General features: G+C 37.7%; 1 protein-coding gene across 1 annotated transcript in view; it reads right to left on the bottom strand.

Annotated features, from left to right (window-relative positions):
* The window catches only part of ZNF827 (zinc finger protein 827), a 131,596-nt gene that overhangs the window by 91,557 nt on the left and 23,966 nt on the right, over positions 1-16,073 (bottom strand). The window contains exons 3-4 of the mRNA XM_067552002.1: positions 11,776-11,948; positions 1,244-1,724 (exon numbers count right to left, since the gene is read on the bottom strand). Coding sequence (XP_067408103.1) covers positions 1,244-1,724; positions 11,776-11,948 — 654 coding nt within the window. The remainder of the gene's footprint in view (positions 1-1,243; positions 1,725-11,775; positions 11,949-16,073) is intronic.

Genomic DNA, 16,073 nt, shown 5'->3' with positions numbered 1-16,073 from the left:
AACATATACCTCTAATATCTAGAGATTTCCATGGCTTTTTTTTAAACTTAATGAGAGCTGTTTTCTATTCTCCTTGCATTATGCTTCCTGACTTCTCATTCCTCTTTTCCTCTCCCTTTTTCCTTTTTTTTTGTTTGGCTCTATGACCCTTTTATTTTCCATCTCTCCTTATTCCATCCTGTGTTCTCAGGTAAGAGTCTGTGCACTCCCAGAGGTACAAAGATCTAGGGCAGATGAGGACAGTAAGCCATTCCAAAAGACATGACTGAAGTGTCACTGAACAGAGGGACATCAGAGCAAAGCTTGACCCTCTGGTTCACCCGACAATGACATTTCCTGAAATGCAAGTCACATTCCATTTAAAGGAATGCAGTGACCAGTTATTCTCCATTTAAAAGGGTATTGTCAATGTCCAAAGTGCAGAAGTGGCATATGGAAATCACCTTGGAGACTGCGATCTCCATGTAAGACAGAGCTGATTCTCTACCAAGCATTTTTCCCCTTCCTCTCCTTTAAGTTTTCAAGTCCAACCTTTGAAGATGTTTAGCTAATAATGCCCACTCCCACCTCTGGCATATTCCCAATACTGCAATGTTCAGTCAAACCAACAATAGAACACAGAAAAGACAACAGATTCTCCCTAGGCACACATACTCCAGTTCATAAAATTATTCTGCAAGCAACACTCCAAGGGAGAAAAAAATAGAATCATGCTCTGCAGTAAACATGAAGTTCAATTTAAAAAAATATAGGTATTCAGAAGTTCTTCACATGCCTCTTGGGCTACAAACATTTTGATGGTAATGATCAAGAAAATGAAGTAACATCTTCCATTCTTTATTAGCATTGATTAACTAGGCCTCATACACCCCTGCGAAGTAGGCTCCAGCATCATCAGGCCCATTTCTGAGAAGGTACAACACCGAAGAAGGTTAAAGGCTAGATTTTCACAGATGCTGGGCAGCGATGGCTCTGACAGATTTCAGTTGCAATTGTGGATGCTCAGCATTTCTGAAAACCGTGCTCAAGAGGACTTGTCTATGGTCACAGGGACTCAGTAACAGTATCTGGAGTTCCTATTCCCACTCCCCATATATAATAACTAGGTGTGACCTCCCAAAAAAATAAAGAGGATTTTTTTTTTTTTTTTAAAGTCAGGTGAAAAAAAATAAACGTATGGCAATTCCAAGAGAGGGTTCTTAGTTGGAGGAGGAGCAGCAGCTGCTGCCTGTCATTCAGTTACCTGACAGCTTCATGAGAAAGTCTGATGCCATCTTAACAGAGATGTCCTGGCTGAATAGTGCTGACGTTGTATTGGCCACATACTCGGAGGAGTCTTTCAGCTTTGTGTTGTTGGTGGCTCTGTCAACAGTGCTGAAAGCAAAGGATGTAGCTGAGATGCTGTTGTCATCTTTGGGTTCTTCCTTTACTAGTAAAGGTGGGACACCAGCACTGGCCTGCCCAGCCACATCAAGTGTTTTAGACACAGACGCTGTCCCTGTAAGCTCAGATCCTCCTTCCCTCTGCTGCCCAGGGCAGGAATAATTATTTAGCTGTGGTGACCCTTTGACTTCAGTTTCTGGGATTTCCTCTTTCACTTTGGCTTCTGTCCTGAGGAAGTGCTGATGGCAACGCATATGGAGTTTCAGGCTGAAATGGCGGGAGGAGGTGAAAGGGCATAGCTGGCATTGGAAGGTTTCTCCCCTGTCCTGGTGCTGATGAACCTTATTATATGGTTGAAAACAAACACATACATTTAAAGAAAATGTTATACAAATAGTCTAAAGATCTTTTCTCTATATCCATCTCACACACATTTTTAAATGTCAACTCATTAGTGAACATTTCATTACAAGATTCTTGCAGAAAGATCAATTTCTAATAAAAATAGTATGACACCATCTAGGGAGCAAAGAACGTAAGTTCTGAACCCAGGTCAAAAATCAGATGTCCTGTTTCAGCACCACAGAAACTGGAGGTCTTTTTTGTATGAATCAACCTTTATGACCTGGCCCCAATGCCTATCACTGTATAAAATTCTGACTTCTCAAATCAGACAGGCAGCTGGACAAGAACCTTATTTATTGTGTGTTTTGTTAAGTGTTACGTCTATAGCTCTCTATAAGTTATTTTTCAGTGTACACCTAGAAAATGCTAACTTGTATAGCAACTACAGTAATCAATTTAGGTCCATATTAATCCTCCATTATGAGAAAAACACAGTACTTGTTTACACCAAATAGCCACTGAAATAGTTTGTTGAACCAATTCTAGCAGACAATGAAAGATTCTGTTATGACATAATACAACAGTGTTTGCATCACATTCTATTTTATTCAGTGTGACCTGGTGAACATAACTTTTACCTTCCTTATTTTTAGACCACAAGTTCGTCCATACAGGGACCATGTCTTCCTATGTGTTTGTACAATACCCAGTACAATGGGACCCCAATCATAGCCTATAGAAACTACCACTTGTGTGTGTCTCACTCTCACACACACACACACTCTGACACTCTTTCTAATTTATAGATTAATTTAGTACTCATGACATGAAGAGAACAAGCATAATGCTAGCAGGTGCTGTGCAAACTTTCTTATACAGCTTTCCCAATGCACTTGAAATCCAGATTCTAACAACTATGCTATTCCAACCCTGGGTATTCTTTGTACAAAGACTGCCAGAGAAGTAAATTTGTTCCATTCTACTTGGTGATTGTATAATCTGGACAAAATGGCAGTCAGCTGATATCAACACATTCATTTTCACTTGTGATTTAAAACAGGATTTGAACTCAGGCCTGCAGAGATGTAAGGTTAGCGAAGCAATCGTATCTCTTGTGTCCTTTAGCCCTTTTGCATTCAGTGAAAGTACACTTCATTGATGCTGCTAAGATTTGTACTGCAGCAGTACACATAGGCCCTAAACAGGATCAGACCTCGTTGTGTACATGCTGTACAAACATACAGTACGAGATAATGCTTGCTGCACCAAGTTTACAGAATGACATTCTCAATGTGATACAAATGTGTTAATTACAGACAAAAATAATTTTAAGATGTTAAAGTTGCAAGTAACAAAAACTAAGAAATTCAGAGTTAATGCTGAAACCCAGTCCTCATAGCACCCGAAGTGGGTTTTAAAACAAACCTGCTTTACAGCAGAACATTTGTGTAATATATTATGAATAAGAAGATTTTGTAATGAAAACGCTAACCAAATTATCTCTACTACTGGAAATGCTGTGATACATAAGTGGCGTTCTTCTTTATGAAGAGGCTCTGAGACGTGCTAATAGTTGCAACCATTTTTCAGTATGGCAACTTTCTCTCCTACACCCACTGAATTCCTGTGTGCCAAGCTGCATCTTGCATTTAGTATCCCCACCAATCAATGGCTCCCTGCCCCCATATTTAACCTCTTCTCCCAGAGGACCCATGTCACAACCATAAATCTGACTCCTTTTGAAGGCTGTCAAAGCCATTCCTGCTGTCAGGTGGCAAAGTTTGTGTGGAAGCCCAGATTCTTTTCCCAGGGGCTCCGAATGCCACCTCTGTAGTTTCCACAGAGTTCAAAGAAAGGCAATGGGTCGGTCCAGCTTGGATTTCTCTTGTGACAGATCACAATAGCAACATCACCAGCTGACCATGATTTGCTTTATTTTGAAACATAATGCACTTTAGGTTACAATTTTGCAGATTATACAATAGGAAAAAGGAAAATTTCTTGCTCACTGGATCCAAATTCAAGGAGTCCTGTTTAAACCATAGGAAATGAATGAAACAAGAGTTTCCAGAGCCCTAGCTAGCATGCTTATAGTAGTATTTTTAAAATTCCAATAAATAAATAAATCATTTAAAAATATAAATACTGAGAAAAACAGAAAATGATCATTTTCATTGAAAAGGATTTTAACTATCATTCACTTCCTGGTCCTGGACTGCAGGAAAGGAATTTAGTTATTGACATATTGGATGGTCAATCGACAGCTGTCCAGTCTCCTCTCTGCCAACGGCAACGTCCAGATGTTTCACAGGAAGAATCAATACACCCTGTAATGGACAGTTATAATATAACCTGTCCCTTGGGCAAGTTTCTTCCTAAATCCTATCAGCATATGCCTTGGAACATGAGACCCTTATTTTTTTTTATCCTATTTAATGTAACTGTGGATGTTCTCCTTGTCTGTGTAAATTGTCTAAACTTTGTTTTAATCCTGCAGTGCTCTTGGTCTGAAATGACATCTGTGGCAATGGGTTCTACAGGTGAAGACCCTGATCCTGAAATGTCTGTTGCATCACTTAACCTGAAGCATGCGAGTAGTCCCATTGGCTTCAGTAGATCTACTCACTTAAACTTTAGCATATGCATGTTTGCAGAACCCTATTAGGTAGGAGTTAAAAATATTTCCTTTTCATCAATTTTAAATTTGTTTCTGCCAGTTGAATCCAGTGTCCTCTTGGTCCCATATTACAAGAAAGAATAAAAAGAAGCTCTATTTATCTTTTCCATCACATTAATTACTTCTATTTTGTTGTTTCCTTTCTAAACTAAGCTTTTTAATTCTTCTCAGTTTCTTTCTTCATAGGGAGTTATTACCATCCCACTAATCATTTTGTTACCCATTTTTGAACCTCTTCTATCTCTGATGCATCTTTTTGATTGAGCAAAACTGAATACAGAATTACAGATGAGTGCATATCATCTATTTATATAACAACATTATAGTATTTTCAGTATTATTGCTGTCCCACATTCCTACATTCAAACATTTTGTTTGCTCTTTTAACCACTACTGCACACTGAGAAGAAGTTTTCATTCGGCTGTCTGCAGTAATACTCAGGTACTTTTCCTGAATGTGCATGACTAGTTTAAATTGTTCCTTCTAATAAGCATGACCTTATCAACAAGGATTTCATCTTCCAGTGTGCTGAGCAGTCACCTAGCTTTGTTTAGTCCCTCTGAAGATCTTCTCAATTTCTCCTAGTCTTGACTCCCCTAAGTAATGTTGCATCATCTGCAATTTTGCCATTTCAATGTTCATCCCCTTTTCTAGACCATTACTAAATACATCAAACAATTCTAGTCTTAGTATTGAGAAATCTACAGTTAACCTTTTGTCATACTTCAGGCTGATTAATTTATTCCTACCTTTGTTTTACTGTCTCTTAACCAATTTCTAATCTGCAATAGTACTTTACCCCTCACTTCACGACTACTTAATTTTCTTGACAGCCTCTTGGTGAGTGACTTTGCCAAAGGCTTTTTTAAAGGCCAAATTAATTATCTCAACTGAATCTCCTTTATCCATTATTTTGATGACATGCTCAAAGTATCCTAGAACATGAGAATATGATTTTCCTTTACAGAAGCCATGTGCCCCTATCATATCCTGTTATTCAAGGTGTTCTATTATTCTATTTTTGTCATTTTAACCAGTTTCTCTTGTATTGTCTGTGATTTACACGATCAACCCTTAGTGTCTTTTTTAAGGACAAGTTCAAGATTTGCATCATTTCAGTCTACTGACTGATTTTAATAAGTGACATTTTTCTCAGCACCTTGGTCACTTTATTATTAAATTATTTCAGAACTTTTGGATGTACATCATCTGGTGCAGTTCACTCATTGCTCTATAAATTGATACCTACTCGTTCCAGAACTACTTCTTTTGGCACTTCACCCTCTCACAGTGTCTCACCTTTATTACTTGTAAAGAGTAGCTCTAAAGTATCTCCCCAATGTGGTGAATTCTGATGCAAAGACAACCTTTAGCTTCTATGCAACATCATTACCCTCCTTAATTGTTCCCTTACCTCCCCTGCAGTCAAGTTGACCCACCATTCTCTCATAGACTTCCTGAGTCTAATACACGTAGAATTTAAAAAGTAAATAGCCAAAAAACATTTTTCTCTCTGACCTCTTAATTACAGTTTGACAATTTAGCTGCCATAGTTTATACTCCTTACTATTAGTTTCACTTGGGATGGATTTCCATTTTCTAAAGGACATTTAATTGGTTCAAATACCTTCTTGAACCTTGCAATTTAACCATATTTCTCCCCACCCCATTTTGCCTTCCTGCTTCCTTTTTATTTTTTTAGTGATTTACACGTTTTTGAGACCTTGTTAGGATATGTTTGAGAAATCTCTATGCTAAGACCAAAAATTATAATTTTCTCTTTTAATTTAGGGTATATTTCCTCACAAACCTTTTCTTTTTTTAAAACAAAACTATCCTTTCTAAAGTTCAGTGTTACCATGCTAGTTTTGGTAAGATCTCTCACCCAAGGATGTTGAATTTACTTACATTGGGGCTACTATTAATTAGCAATTCAGCAAGAGTTACTTCTTGAACTAACTCCGCTGTATTATTTAGTCTAAGCTGATGATAGCCTCTGCCCCGTGTGCTCTAGAACTATTGTTTCAGAAAAACAATAAGTCAAGGTATCAATCAATTTCTTCTCTTCACTTTGTCCTAATGTGAAAACTGACCAGTTTATATACACAGATATTTGAAGCCACCCATTATTATCACCATCTTAGACTTAATTGCATCTTTCTTATTCCTCAACATTGTGCATTCAGTATTTTTTTTTCTAATCAGGACCTAATATATTTGTATTCCTACAGCATGGGATTTTTTTCTACAGATTCTACAGTATGGTCCTCTTCACACAGAATCTTTGGTTGGGTATAATTCTACTTATCCATACAATCTAATTTATGTTTTCTGAATAGTTTATATCCAAGTAATACAGCCTCCTGTTGGTTATTGTCACTCCACAATGCTTCAGTAACATTTACTATGTCTGCTGGGTCAAGGTGCTCTCCAATTGCTAGGAAATTTTCACCCCTATTTTTGCTCAGTGTTATATAGACATTTATCATTATTTTTGGTCACATGCTTATTCTTAAGTCCTTAGACTGACACCCTGTTGCTCTTCTGGAATGTAACTTTGTGATCTCAACCAGTCCCTCTGCAAGTAGTGTTGGAAGTGGAACAGGAAGCTGTGTACTAGGGTGTGAATGCTCCAAAGAGTGGCTGGAAGCTGGGTGACTGATGCCTCCAGCAGTGTTCTGAGGTGAATTTCATCTATATCTACCTACCAGGGGAAACTGAAAAAACAGATTTTCTTCCCAAATTTTCACTCTCCCATATGTTACTCTCTTCCATTTCAAAGTAAGTACATATTATTATTTTTTAAATTACAAAAATAAATTCCAATTGTACATGAATGCAGATAGTTCTTGAGCCCTTCTCTGTCTTCTTTGTTGCCTCTTTTTTTTTTAGAACCCCTCTTTTTTCCATCATTTTGTGAATCAACATCACTTTCCACAGCATAGCACCAGTTTAAATCATTGTTGCAGTACCAGAAATGAGTCCTGAATTTCTGTGAGCAAACTTGATAGGAATTCCAAACTCGTAAGTGTACAGACCAACACTTGGGGTTGTGCAAAGTGTTATGATTTTTGTCCCATCACAGGCAAATAAAACAACTAATTTCAGTTTACATTTCTGTACTGGATCTATTTTAGGTATTTCTAATGGTATCATTATAGAATCTAAATGCCATGCAACAATTAAACATAAAACGGTCTTGTGCCCTAAACGACAATATTCTCACAGCCTCCTTTACTCATGAAAGGTATATGTGTGTGTTTTTCCTTCCACTTTCCTTCCTGACTTTCACTTCATTGCCTCCAGTGGCATGTTGGTGGTAGGAAGGGGTCCTTCCTGGATAAAGGCTTCATCAAAAAAGGTAGGTATAAATCTGAAAACGGTCAGGGTTAGAATCAGTACAATACCCTGTAGCCAGATGTTCTGTAACTGAGGTCAAGACACCAGAAATGTTCTGCTCCTTGCAATGTTGTATTCTGCGCCAAACGCATTGGCATGTCATATTTAACATAAAGTTATCAAAACTGATTTTCTAAGAAATGAAAAGGTAAGAAAGAAGCCACAAGCAAACACCTACAAGTCACTAATAGAAATCAAAACTCAGAATCCCTACTTACAATGTAGGTCTGAAAAAGGTGCACAACTTTTACAATTCTAGAGGAGGGTACAGGTACTGTGACTCAGGGCTACACTGATTGGTAAGAAATGAAATTAAGAAAAGGCTTCTAGATTTTGATGACTACATGTGATGACTGCAACAGGATGAACACTGTGAAAGGTCTTGTCTGCCATCCTGCACTACTGAACTTAAAAACTGGAGACAAAATTTCTCAAAACTGAACTATACAAAAAAAAAGGATTGGGTTTTGGTGGAATCCTGTCTGAGCAATTGGTGCAGATTGACTAACAGATACGTTCCATTAGAGACTTCATTTTTGAGTCGTTCTTTTGTTTTGTGAAACCATAGGACCTGGAGATGGCATACAGTCTTGGCTGCAGCCAAGGATTTGGCCTGAATTTACAGTAGACTCAGTGGACCTGGCTAGCGGCAACAGTTTGTGTAGGAGACTCTCCTCTTTATCTTACCTGCCATAGTGTAAGAGGAAGTAGTTCCAGAGGAATGATGGGACACTGGAGGGCTATGAAATCTCCAGATGGAGAGAAAGAATACTGTGCCTCTGATTAACAGCTTCAGTTTTTGTTTTACCCTATTACTTCTACTTACTTTATTTCTTTTGGTTTTCCTTCTAGTTTTTTGTTTGTGTTTTATGTTTATGTACTTTTGGTTTTGGAAACGCTTTCTTTTAATAGAGAGGTTTAAGGAAACATTTTATATTGTTCTAAAATAAATCGGTGCCTTTTTTTGGGGGGGGGGTCATCAGCCTACCCCGTCACCAAAGGGAACTCATGTCATTCTGGCACAGTGACAGTGACTTCATCAAACATATATTCTCTGGCCCCCTCACCAGCCATACATGCATTCTGGATTTACCTTGATTTTGTCCTCCCTGGTACACCACATTGTTACTACAGGCCTACTTAGAAGAGAATATATATAAATATATCTCAAGCCCCTATGTCACTGTACTATCAACAGAAAATATTTTCCAGACTCTTACTGTAATTGTGATAATCTGAATGTATCCGGTAAGCCAGAGACAGCCAAAGTGAGCTCATGAGACTGAATGGGGCCCATAGAACCCTGTAAAACATATCCTCTCATCTTTAATATGGTGGTGTGACCAGTGAAGGCCACAGTTTCCACCTTGACCTGTGACATCGGACTGCACTGAGTGGTGACACTTGCAGTCTGCAGGCCTCACCTATATATCAAGGAGAAGGGGGCTGTAATTTGCTCCAGTTTATTTTACTTATTGATGCATTTATAAAATCTCATGTCTTAAAACTGACTCTGGGTGTATGAACATTTTGTTTTTAAAAGCACACCGAGTTAGTTAACCAATATAAATCCCAAGTAGATACACTTCACCCCACAAACCAGGAGTAAACCTAACACAACATCCCTATACCCCATCCACACAGATAGAAGCCTGAGAAAAGTGATGGGCTTTTACTTCATATTGACGTGCAGACTCTGTTGGCACAAGGGAGGAATGAATGACAGAGTTGAGGGCCCTCCATTCAGAACACTCTGTCACTAGCCTCCAGAGGTTTAAATCTGGGGACACTTTGTTCAAGTACATGCCAGTTGATCTCAGCCATGATGGTGAAATAGTGGAAAGATACAGACTGACAGATAACTTGTATCTGAGCCATAAAAGGTTTTAAAGATCACTATCAACACTCTGAATCGCATCTAGAATCATAAGGACCTCACACACACATTGATCAGAAGGGGTGTCAGAGTGAGACCATCCATGAGACCAGTCTCAGGGCAGATTAGTAGTTACTCAACTCCTCTAGTGTCTTTATGAACTAAAGGAATTTTATATCAAAGTGGCCCTTGGTTGGGGAGTATGTGGACACCCCTCCTGTAAGTAAAACATCTTAGAGAAAGTGGTGATGTTACCAAGTCTTCTGCAAAAGGTTGCCAGCGTTGGGGAAATGTGTGTACATGTGGCGCTGGTGGTAGGGTTAATCATATTTATAAAAATTCGAATTCAAGGTTTGTTTTTATTTTATTCTTAACTCACCACACACATCCACATAAATACTTGTCTAAAATGGTTATTTATGACCAAGGATTTAAGTAAATGTCCTTTACTGTACTGGTTATTGATTTGTTTGGAAGTATTTTAAGACAATATAACCTATATAAAGCCTGTAACTCTCAGCTGTGATACTGTCACAAGCTAAAGTCTATATCATAAAGGCACACAGCTAGCTAGTGTCGCTGGAGGTAAGGGTCCATTGTTATTTCTATTACAATTTTGCTTTTTATATGGATTTATAAATACACTGTTTTAACTGCTATTGGGATAAAACCTGGCATGCTAGTTGTCAACGTAACTGTAAACAAAGGAGAACCAGAAGGTCCCAGAAACTGAAACAAAGGACCTCTCAGTGGGATTAAAAATGACTCTCTCTAGGGAAGGGGCAGTTGTTTGTGGGAGACAATAAAGAGAGGCCTGCCTAGAGTTTCTGTCAAGGGATGACAAGTCTCTAGGTAAAACAGACCTGCATATAGGCTGTTTATTGTTTAAAAAACCCTGTTTTTCCTTCTGTTATGTCTTGTTCCTACTGTTAACATTAAACAATATTTTATTTTGAGAAGGCTGTCTGGTCACTGTATTTACCACTGGTTACCGACTCCTGAAGACAAGAACTACAGGTACTGAGCCCAGTCAGACCTGCCACGTAAGCACAATTGATACACAGGTGACCATTGCCCAGGACTCTGTCTAAGAGCGGGAGAACTGCTTGGTTCCATCTCAGGAGGAGTAAAGACACAAGAACTGAGAGCTGCAGTGGTGCACTCAGAGACTGGAGAGGGGACAGAGGTGCAGCTAGCCCTGTAACCTGACAAGTATAAATCCAGATGACTCCACAGAAGTCAATAGTTGCTGTGGTGTCAGTGAGATCAGAATCTGGGCCAGTGTTCTAAAATGTTTTAATGTAACAAGTGCTGTAACATAACAATATCATGCCTAAAGGCTCAATATTCCCGTGCACTTTAAACATATTTATCTGTGTTAATAACTATAAATAACTTAAATTCAAACAGTAACAAAAATTGTGCTGCTACTATACCAGATCAAGTATGTCAATGAAGGAAACTTAACAATTCTGTTCAGTAACTTTATATATAGGCAGCATGGGCAAAGGTCCATCTGCATCTCCAGTGTCCATGCATTGAAGCACATATTGTGGCACACAAGAACCATCACATCACATTCTTTTACCCCTGCAGCACTTTAAACGGCCTCTCCATTAAGTTTCTTTGTTGAATTTGTTCACTTTGTCCAGTTTAACATGGACGTTTAACCTTCAGGTAGGGTAGGTTTGAAATGTAAATCGTGTAAAAATAAACAAATAAATAAAACCTAAAGTTAACAGAAACAGTCTTTTAAAAAGCATATTACAGTGAGAACAGTTATTGTTCTGTTTTTAAACGTACCCTAAAGTGTCAGCAAACTAAGCTTTACAGGAGAGCCAGAAAGTGAAACTGACCAGTCTGTTTTCACTGCCCAAGTTACATGAAGTGCAAAAGGCAAACAAATTGAATTTTTAAAACCTAAAATTTATTTTTCATCTTTTTGTGCTTTCATTTTTAATAAGCCGTTATTAGTAGCACAGCTATGGAAATGAGATTTTTTTTTTCAAATTACGTGATTTTTAACAACATAAAAATGGGTTTTTTTTGATACATTAAGCCAATTTCTTCATTGTCAGTAAACACTGCCCTTACCTTCATGTGTGATTTGAGATTGTCCTTGCGTGCACAGCGAAATGGACAGAGTGGGCACTGATGACTTTTTAAACCTGTATGAATCACCATGTGTCGTTTCCAGTAACTCTTCCTCTTTATAACCAAGCCACAGATTGGACACTGAAAAGGTTTTCCTCCTTCTTCTTCTGGGGCTTAATGGAAGGGGAAAAGAAAAAGAGAACATTCCTTATAGCCACTGGTAGAATAATTTCCCCTCATAAACATACCCAAATATCATTTTACAACTTTAGAATTTCAACTGCAAAGAGACAAAGTACTGGTTAAACACCCACACCCACCAAAGGTTTCAATTCCTCTCCTTTCATATCCTCATTTCCCTAATCTAGTTATGCTCCCTCTTGAAAGCTGTAATTTAAGATTCATTTATAAGGTTAAAGTTGCAAACACTCATTGGATAGCCAGTATGTGATGCTACTCTTCCTCACCTGGCCCTCGTGTTCCTTATGAGTTGGCTGCACTAAGACAAGTACTTCTCACAAACATCATTCGATCGCCAAATTTCCTATCCACTATCAACTTGACGAGGGAAAAAATGCTTAACACTTGATTTTAAAAGTGATGCATTCCAGCATTGGCTGCATAATGAAAAATAAGATCTTAAAGACAGAAAAATTCACATTTCTTAACCAAAAACCATGCTGACTGCTCTACTCCAGTACTGAGTCATTTCAGAATCTCTGCTGTTCAACTCCTTTATTTATGGCTCAAGCAGATGCTGCTGCCACTTCAGCCGTCAGGTGGTCTTAGGGTCATGGGTTTTCTTCTTCTATCCTGTTTCTCTGGTTGCCAGTGCATTAGACCTACTGCTCTTCTAGACATTTGGACTCTATTTTGCACAGTATCACCCATCGTAGGAGGGAACTGTAACCAAGACCAGGAAAGAAAAAATGTATTTGTCAAGCAAATATAATTTATCTACAAAATATAGAATAATCACCAGGCTAAGGGGAAGGGAGAGTCTCTGCCGTTGACTTGAAATCTCATGACAAATGCCTCTGCCCATTACGAGGCAGTTTGTAATGTTGTCATTGAACTGAAGACAATTTTTGTGACTGTTAAAAGACAGTTTGATTGTTTCTGAAAATGCAGAAATCAGTAGTGTCTATCCTGCTATTTGGATTATTTCCAGACTATTTCAGGTCATTACCTACCATATTCATCAGCTATTTTCTACCTGCAAGAATTCATCACATTTAACATTTCCTGTGATTGGAAACCAACTAATAAAACCTCCAGAATGATTTTGTAACATTTTGCAGTATAATTCCTACCAGCTGGTAGGAGACAAAAATATAATTTGTCTGATTACATAGTCCTTCTAACCTAATCAACAAGCCTGAGAAAAAGAGCACATTTTCAATGTGTGTGTTTTGTAGCTTCAAAAAACTTCATGAGGAGAATTTCTTCAATATATTATCAAATTACTCTCTCATTGCATCTTTGAAAAGTCAACAGAAACCAACACTATAATTGCGAGTGTTTCACTTTTTTCATATCTTTCCTTACTTCTTTGTAAAAGGTAAGAGACAAAACTACAGAAATATATATTAGCAGCATTTTTATTCATCAAGTCATTTCCCTGTATCTTCTCTCCTTTTCAGCAACTGGTTATCATCTGAAGGGAATCAGAAATAAATGTAGCAAGTTCTGTCACCTATTTTCTAACCCATTAATAATACATCTATAAACAAGATGTCTTAACAGCAATTTAGCACATTACTTTAGGCCAAAGCCAGAACTGGAGTGAGCAAGTATACCTCCACTGATAACAAGGAGAACTCCTGGTATACAGGAACTATGTCATCCACCACAAAATGTAGCCATTTCTGGGGTGGAACAAAAGAGCTGCTTATAACATTACACAAAGCTTTAGCATAAGAAACGCAGAATGCTGGGCCTGATTCATCTCTTACTTATACTGATGCAAAATCAGGAACAACTCCAATTAATTCTATGATGCTGCATGACTGTAAAGCTGGTGCATTTGAAAGGAGAGTCCGACTTGCTGTATCCAACTGAAACTTCAGAAAGAATGTTGTAGGTGTTGCAGGCAAAATGCTCTTATTCAAATTGGAATTTAATCCAGGCATAGGGACTAACATCCATATTCTTGCAAAAGTGGCATGGGATCTTAAACAGGACTTCATTTTACATTTCATCCAAAATACAGCACTACCAACTTTAAAATGTTTCATACCACTGCTGGGATAGTGATTTAGGGCCTGCCACTTCAGTCTCTTCCTGTACCACCTTGAATTTTACTGGGCATCACCCACCCGAGTAACTATCAGGCCTCACTAAGGTTAGCATGTGAGAATAAGACCACAATCTGATGTGCCATTGCTGCTTATATACTAAAAACGTTTATGAATTCAAAGCTTAATTCATGGTGTAGGCCTGTTAAAAGCGCCTCTTTTTCTTTTTACAAGCATATTTCCTTTCCACCATATTCCCCCCCCCCCCTTGCTGTTTCCTTATTTTTTTTATATAGTTGATCCTACTGACTATTGGTTACCACTTATATCTTCACGGCTGGTGAAAGACGCTGATTGGAAGCAGCTATATACTTCAACTATAAAATATATGGGAAAGTCTGCCAATCAGTGCCTTCAGGGAAAACATGTTTATCTTACTGGCAACACAAGCATGTCTTCAAGAGAAGGCCCACACAAACAGACAAAACTTTATAAAATGAAATATTATATTATACTTTTAGTGCCATAAAAACATGGCTGCAAAAAGAATTACTGCCATAAACCGTGGTTGCAAAAAGAATCAAAGGAATGTGAGACATTTATTTTCATAGCAAATATATATGATCAAGTGCCCAACTCAATATTTTAGAGGAGTACTGTAATATCTACTGCTCAAAAGTCACGCAACAGTGACCTCTTTCTGCAAGCTGTACGTGTCTACAGAAGAAAGAATGATTACAGAGAACCAAATTCCTTCAAAATCCAAAAACCCTATCTGATTGCTTCTCTTCATTCCTTATTTTTTCGTTAATTCCTTTCAAGTAAAAAACTAATGAACATGTCAGAAAGGGAGCTAGAATTCAGCAAATATCTTTGTTATTAATCTATCATGATAAAGTTTGTTTGGATGCCCACTGAGGTTAGTAAAGGCCCAGTGCATTTAAACTGATCATATTTTTATATATAAAGCAAATGGAAATGATTGTTTTCTGGTTACCAAAGACCTGAGGTAACACGCACCCATTACTGCCATTCAGCATTCCTGAGTCATAAGCAAAAAGAGTAGGTGCTAGAAATTTCACTGCATCACAGCCAGTTTATGAATTGCCAGCACTGCACATATACTTAAGACTGTACTCCTCTTTTCCTGGCTGTACAGATAAGATTCCACAATTCACAATTTGTTAGCCAAACATAAGAAGTTGGATTTTACTACAATAAAAAAGTTTCTCTCCTGCATTCCTTTTCCGTATCAAGTAACTAATCATGTGAACACCTTTTGCATATGCAGTAAATAAACAGATAATATTAACATTTTTGGAATTGTGCAGTATATTAAATATAACTGAATCCATGCTATCCCCTCTCTTTAAGGACTTGTCTATGTAAGAAAATTATACCAGTATAACGTTAAAATGTGATTTTAAATAAAGTTACACCTGTATAACTCCCTGAGTGGACATTCTTGCTCCTGTATAAGAGGCTTATTTCCAATTTAATTTACGCCTCTTCCAAAGCAATATAAATTTACCTGAAAAAACCCTCTTATGGAGGAATAAGAGTGTCCACAAAGCTATATCAGTTTAACTATACTGTTAAAATTTTGCCATGTAGACAATCCCTAGCAAACTAACACTTAAGCTTTTATCTTGTGAAAGCTTCTGACCAGTTTCCTCATCCTGTTTATCGGAATGTTTTCATTGCCAGCAAGATAATGCCTAAGTTCCATAAAGATGTTCATGAGAACATGAACATATGATGCATACAATTTTTGTAAAGAAATGACAGTATATTAGAAATATTAATATTTCTTGTTTTGGCAATTGAAATAATGTATTTCCCCACATTTTTTCCTGATTTCTTTTGTTAGCAGTTCTGTTTGTGATAGGTCTATATCTTAGAATACTAACACAACTAGTTGAGGAAGATGGGAGGTGGGCCAAGAAGTATAAAGCAGGTTTTGTTGAGCAGAATTAGGAAAAAGCAGTTCATTTTCTTCTATTTTTTATGACAAAGAATTGTGAAAGAATGAACATGTGAGATTTGTTCGTGCTTCTGCAG

Source organism: Emydura macquarii, unplaced genomic scaffold (assembly GCF_026122565.2).
Source record: "Emydura macquarii macquarii isolate MOO-44397 ecotype Brisbane River unplaced genomic scaffold, CSIRO-AGI_Emac_v2 contig_1363, whole genome shotgun sequence".
In the NCBI taxonomy this organism is placed as follows: Eukaryota; Metazoa; Chordata; order Testudines; family Chelidae; genus Emydura; species Emydura macquarii.
The sequence above is the reverse complement of the archived record's forward strand: the minus strand, read 5'-3'. Positions and strand labels throughout refer to the sequence as shown.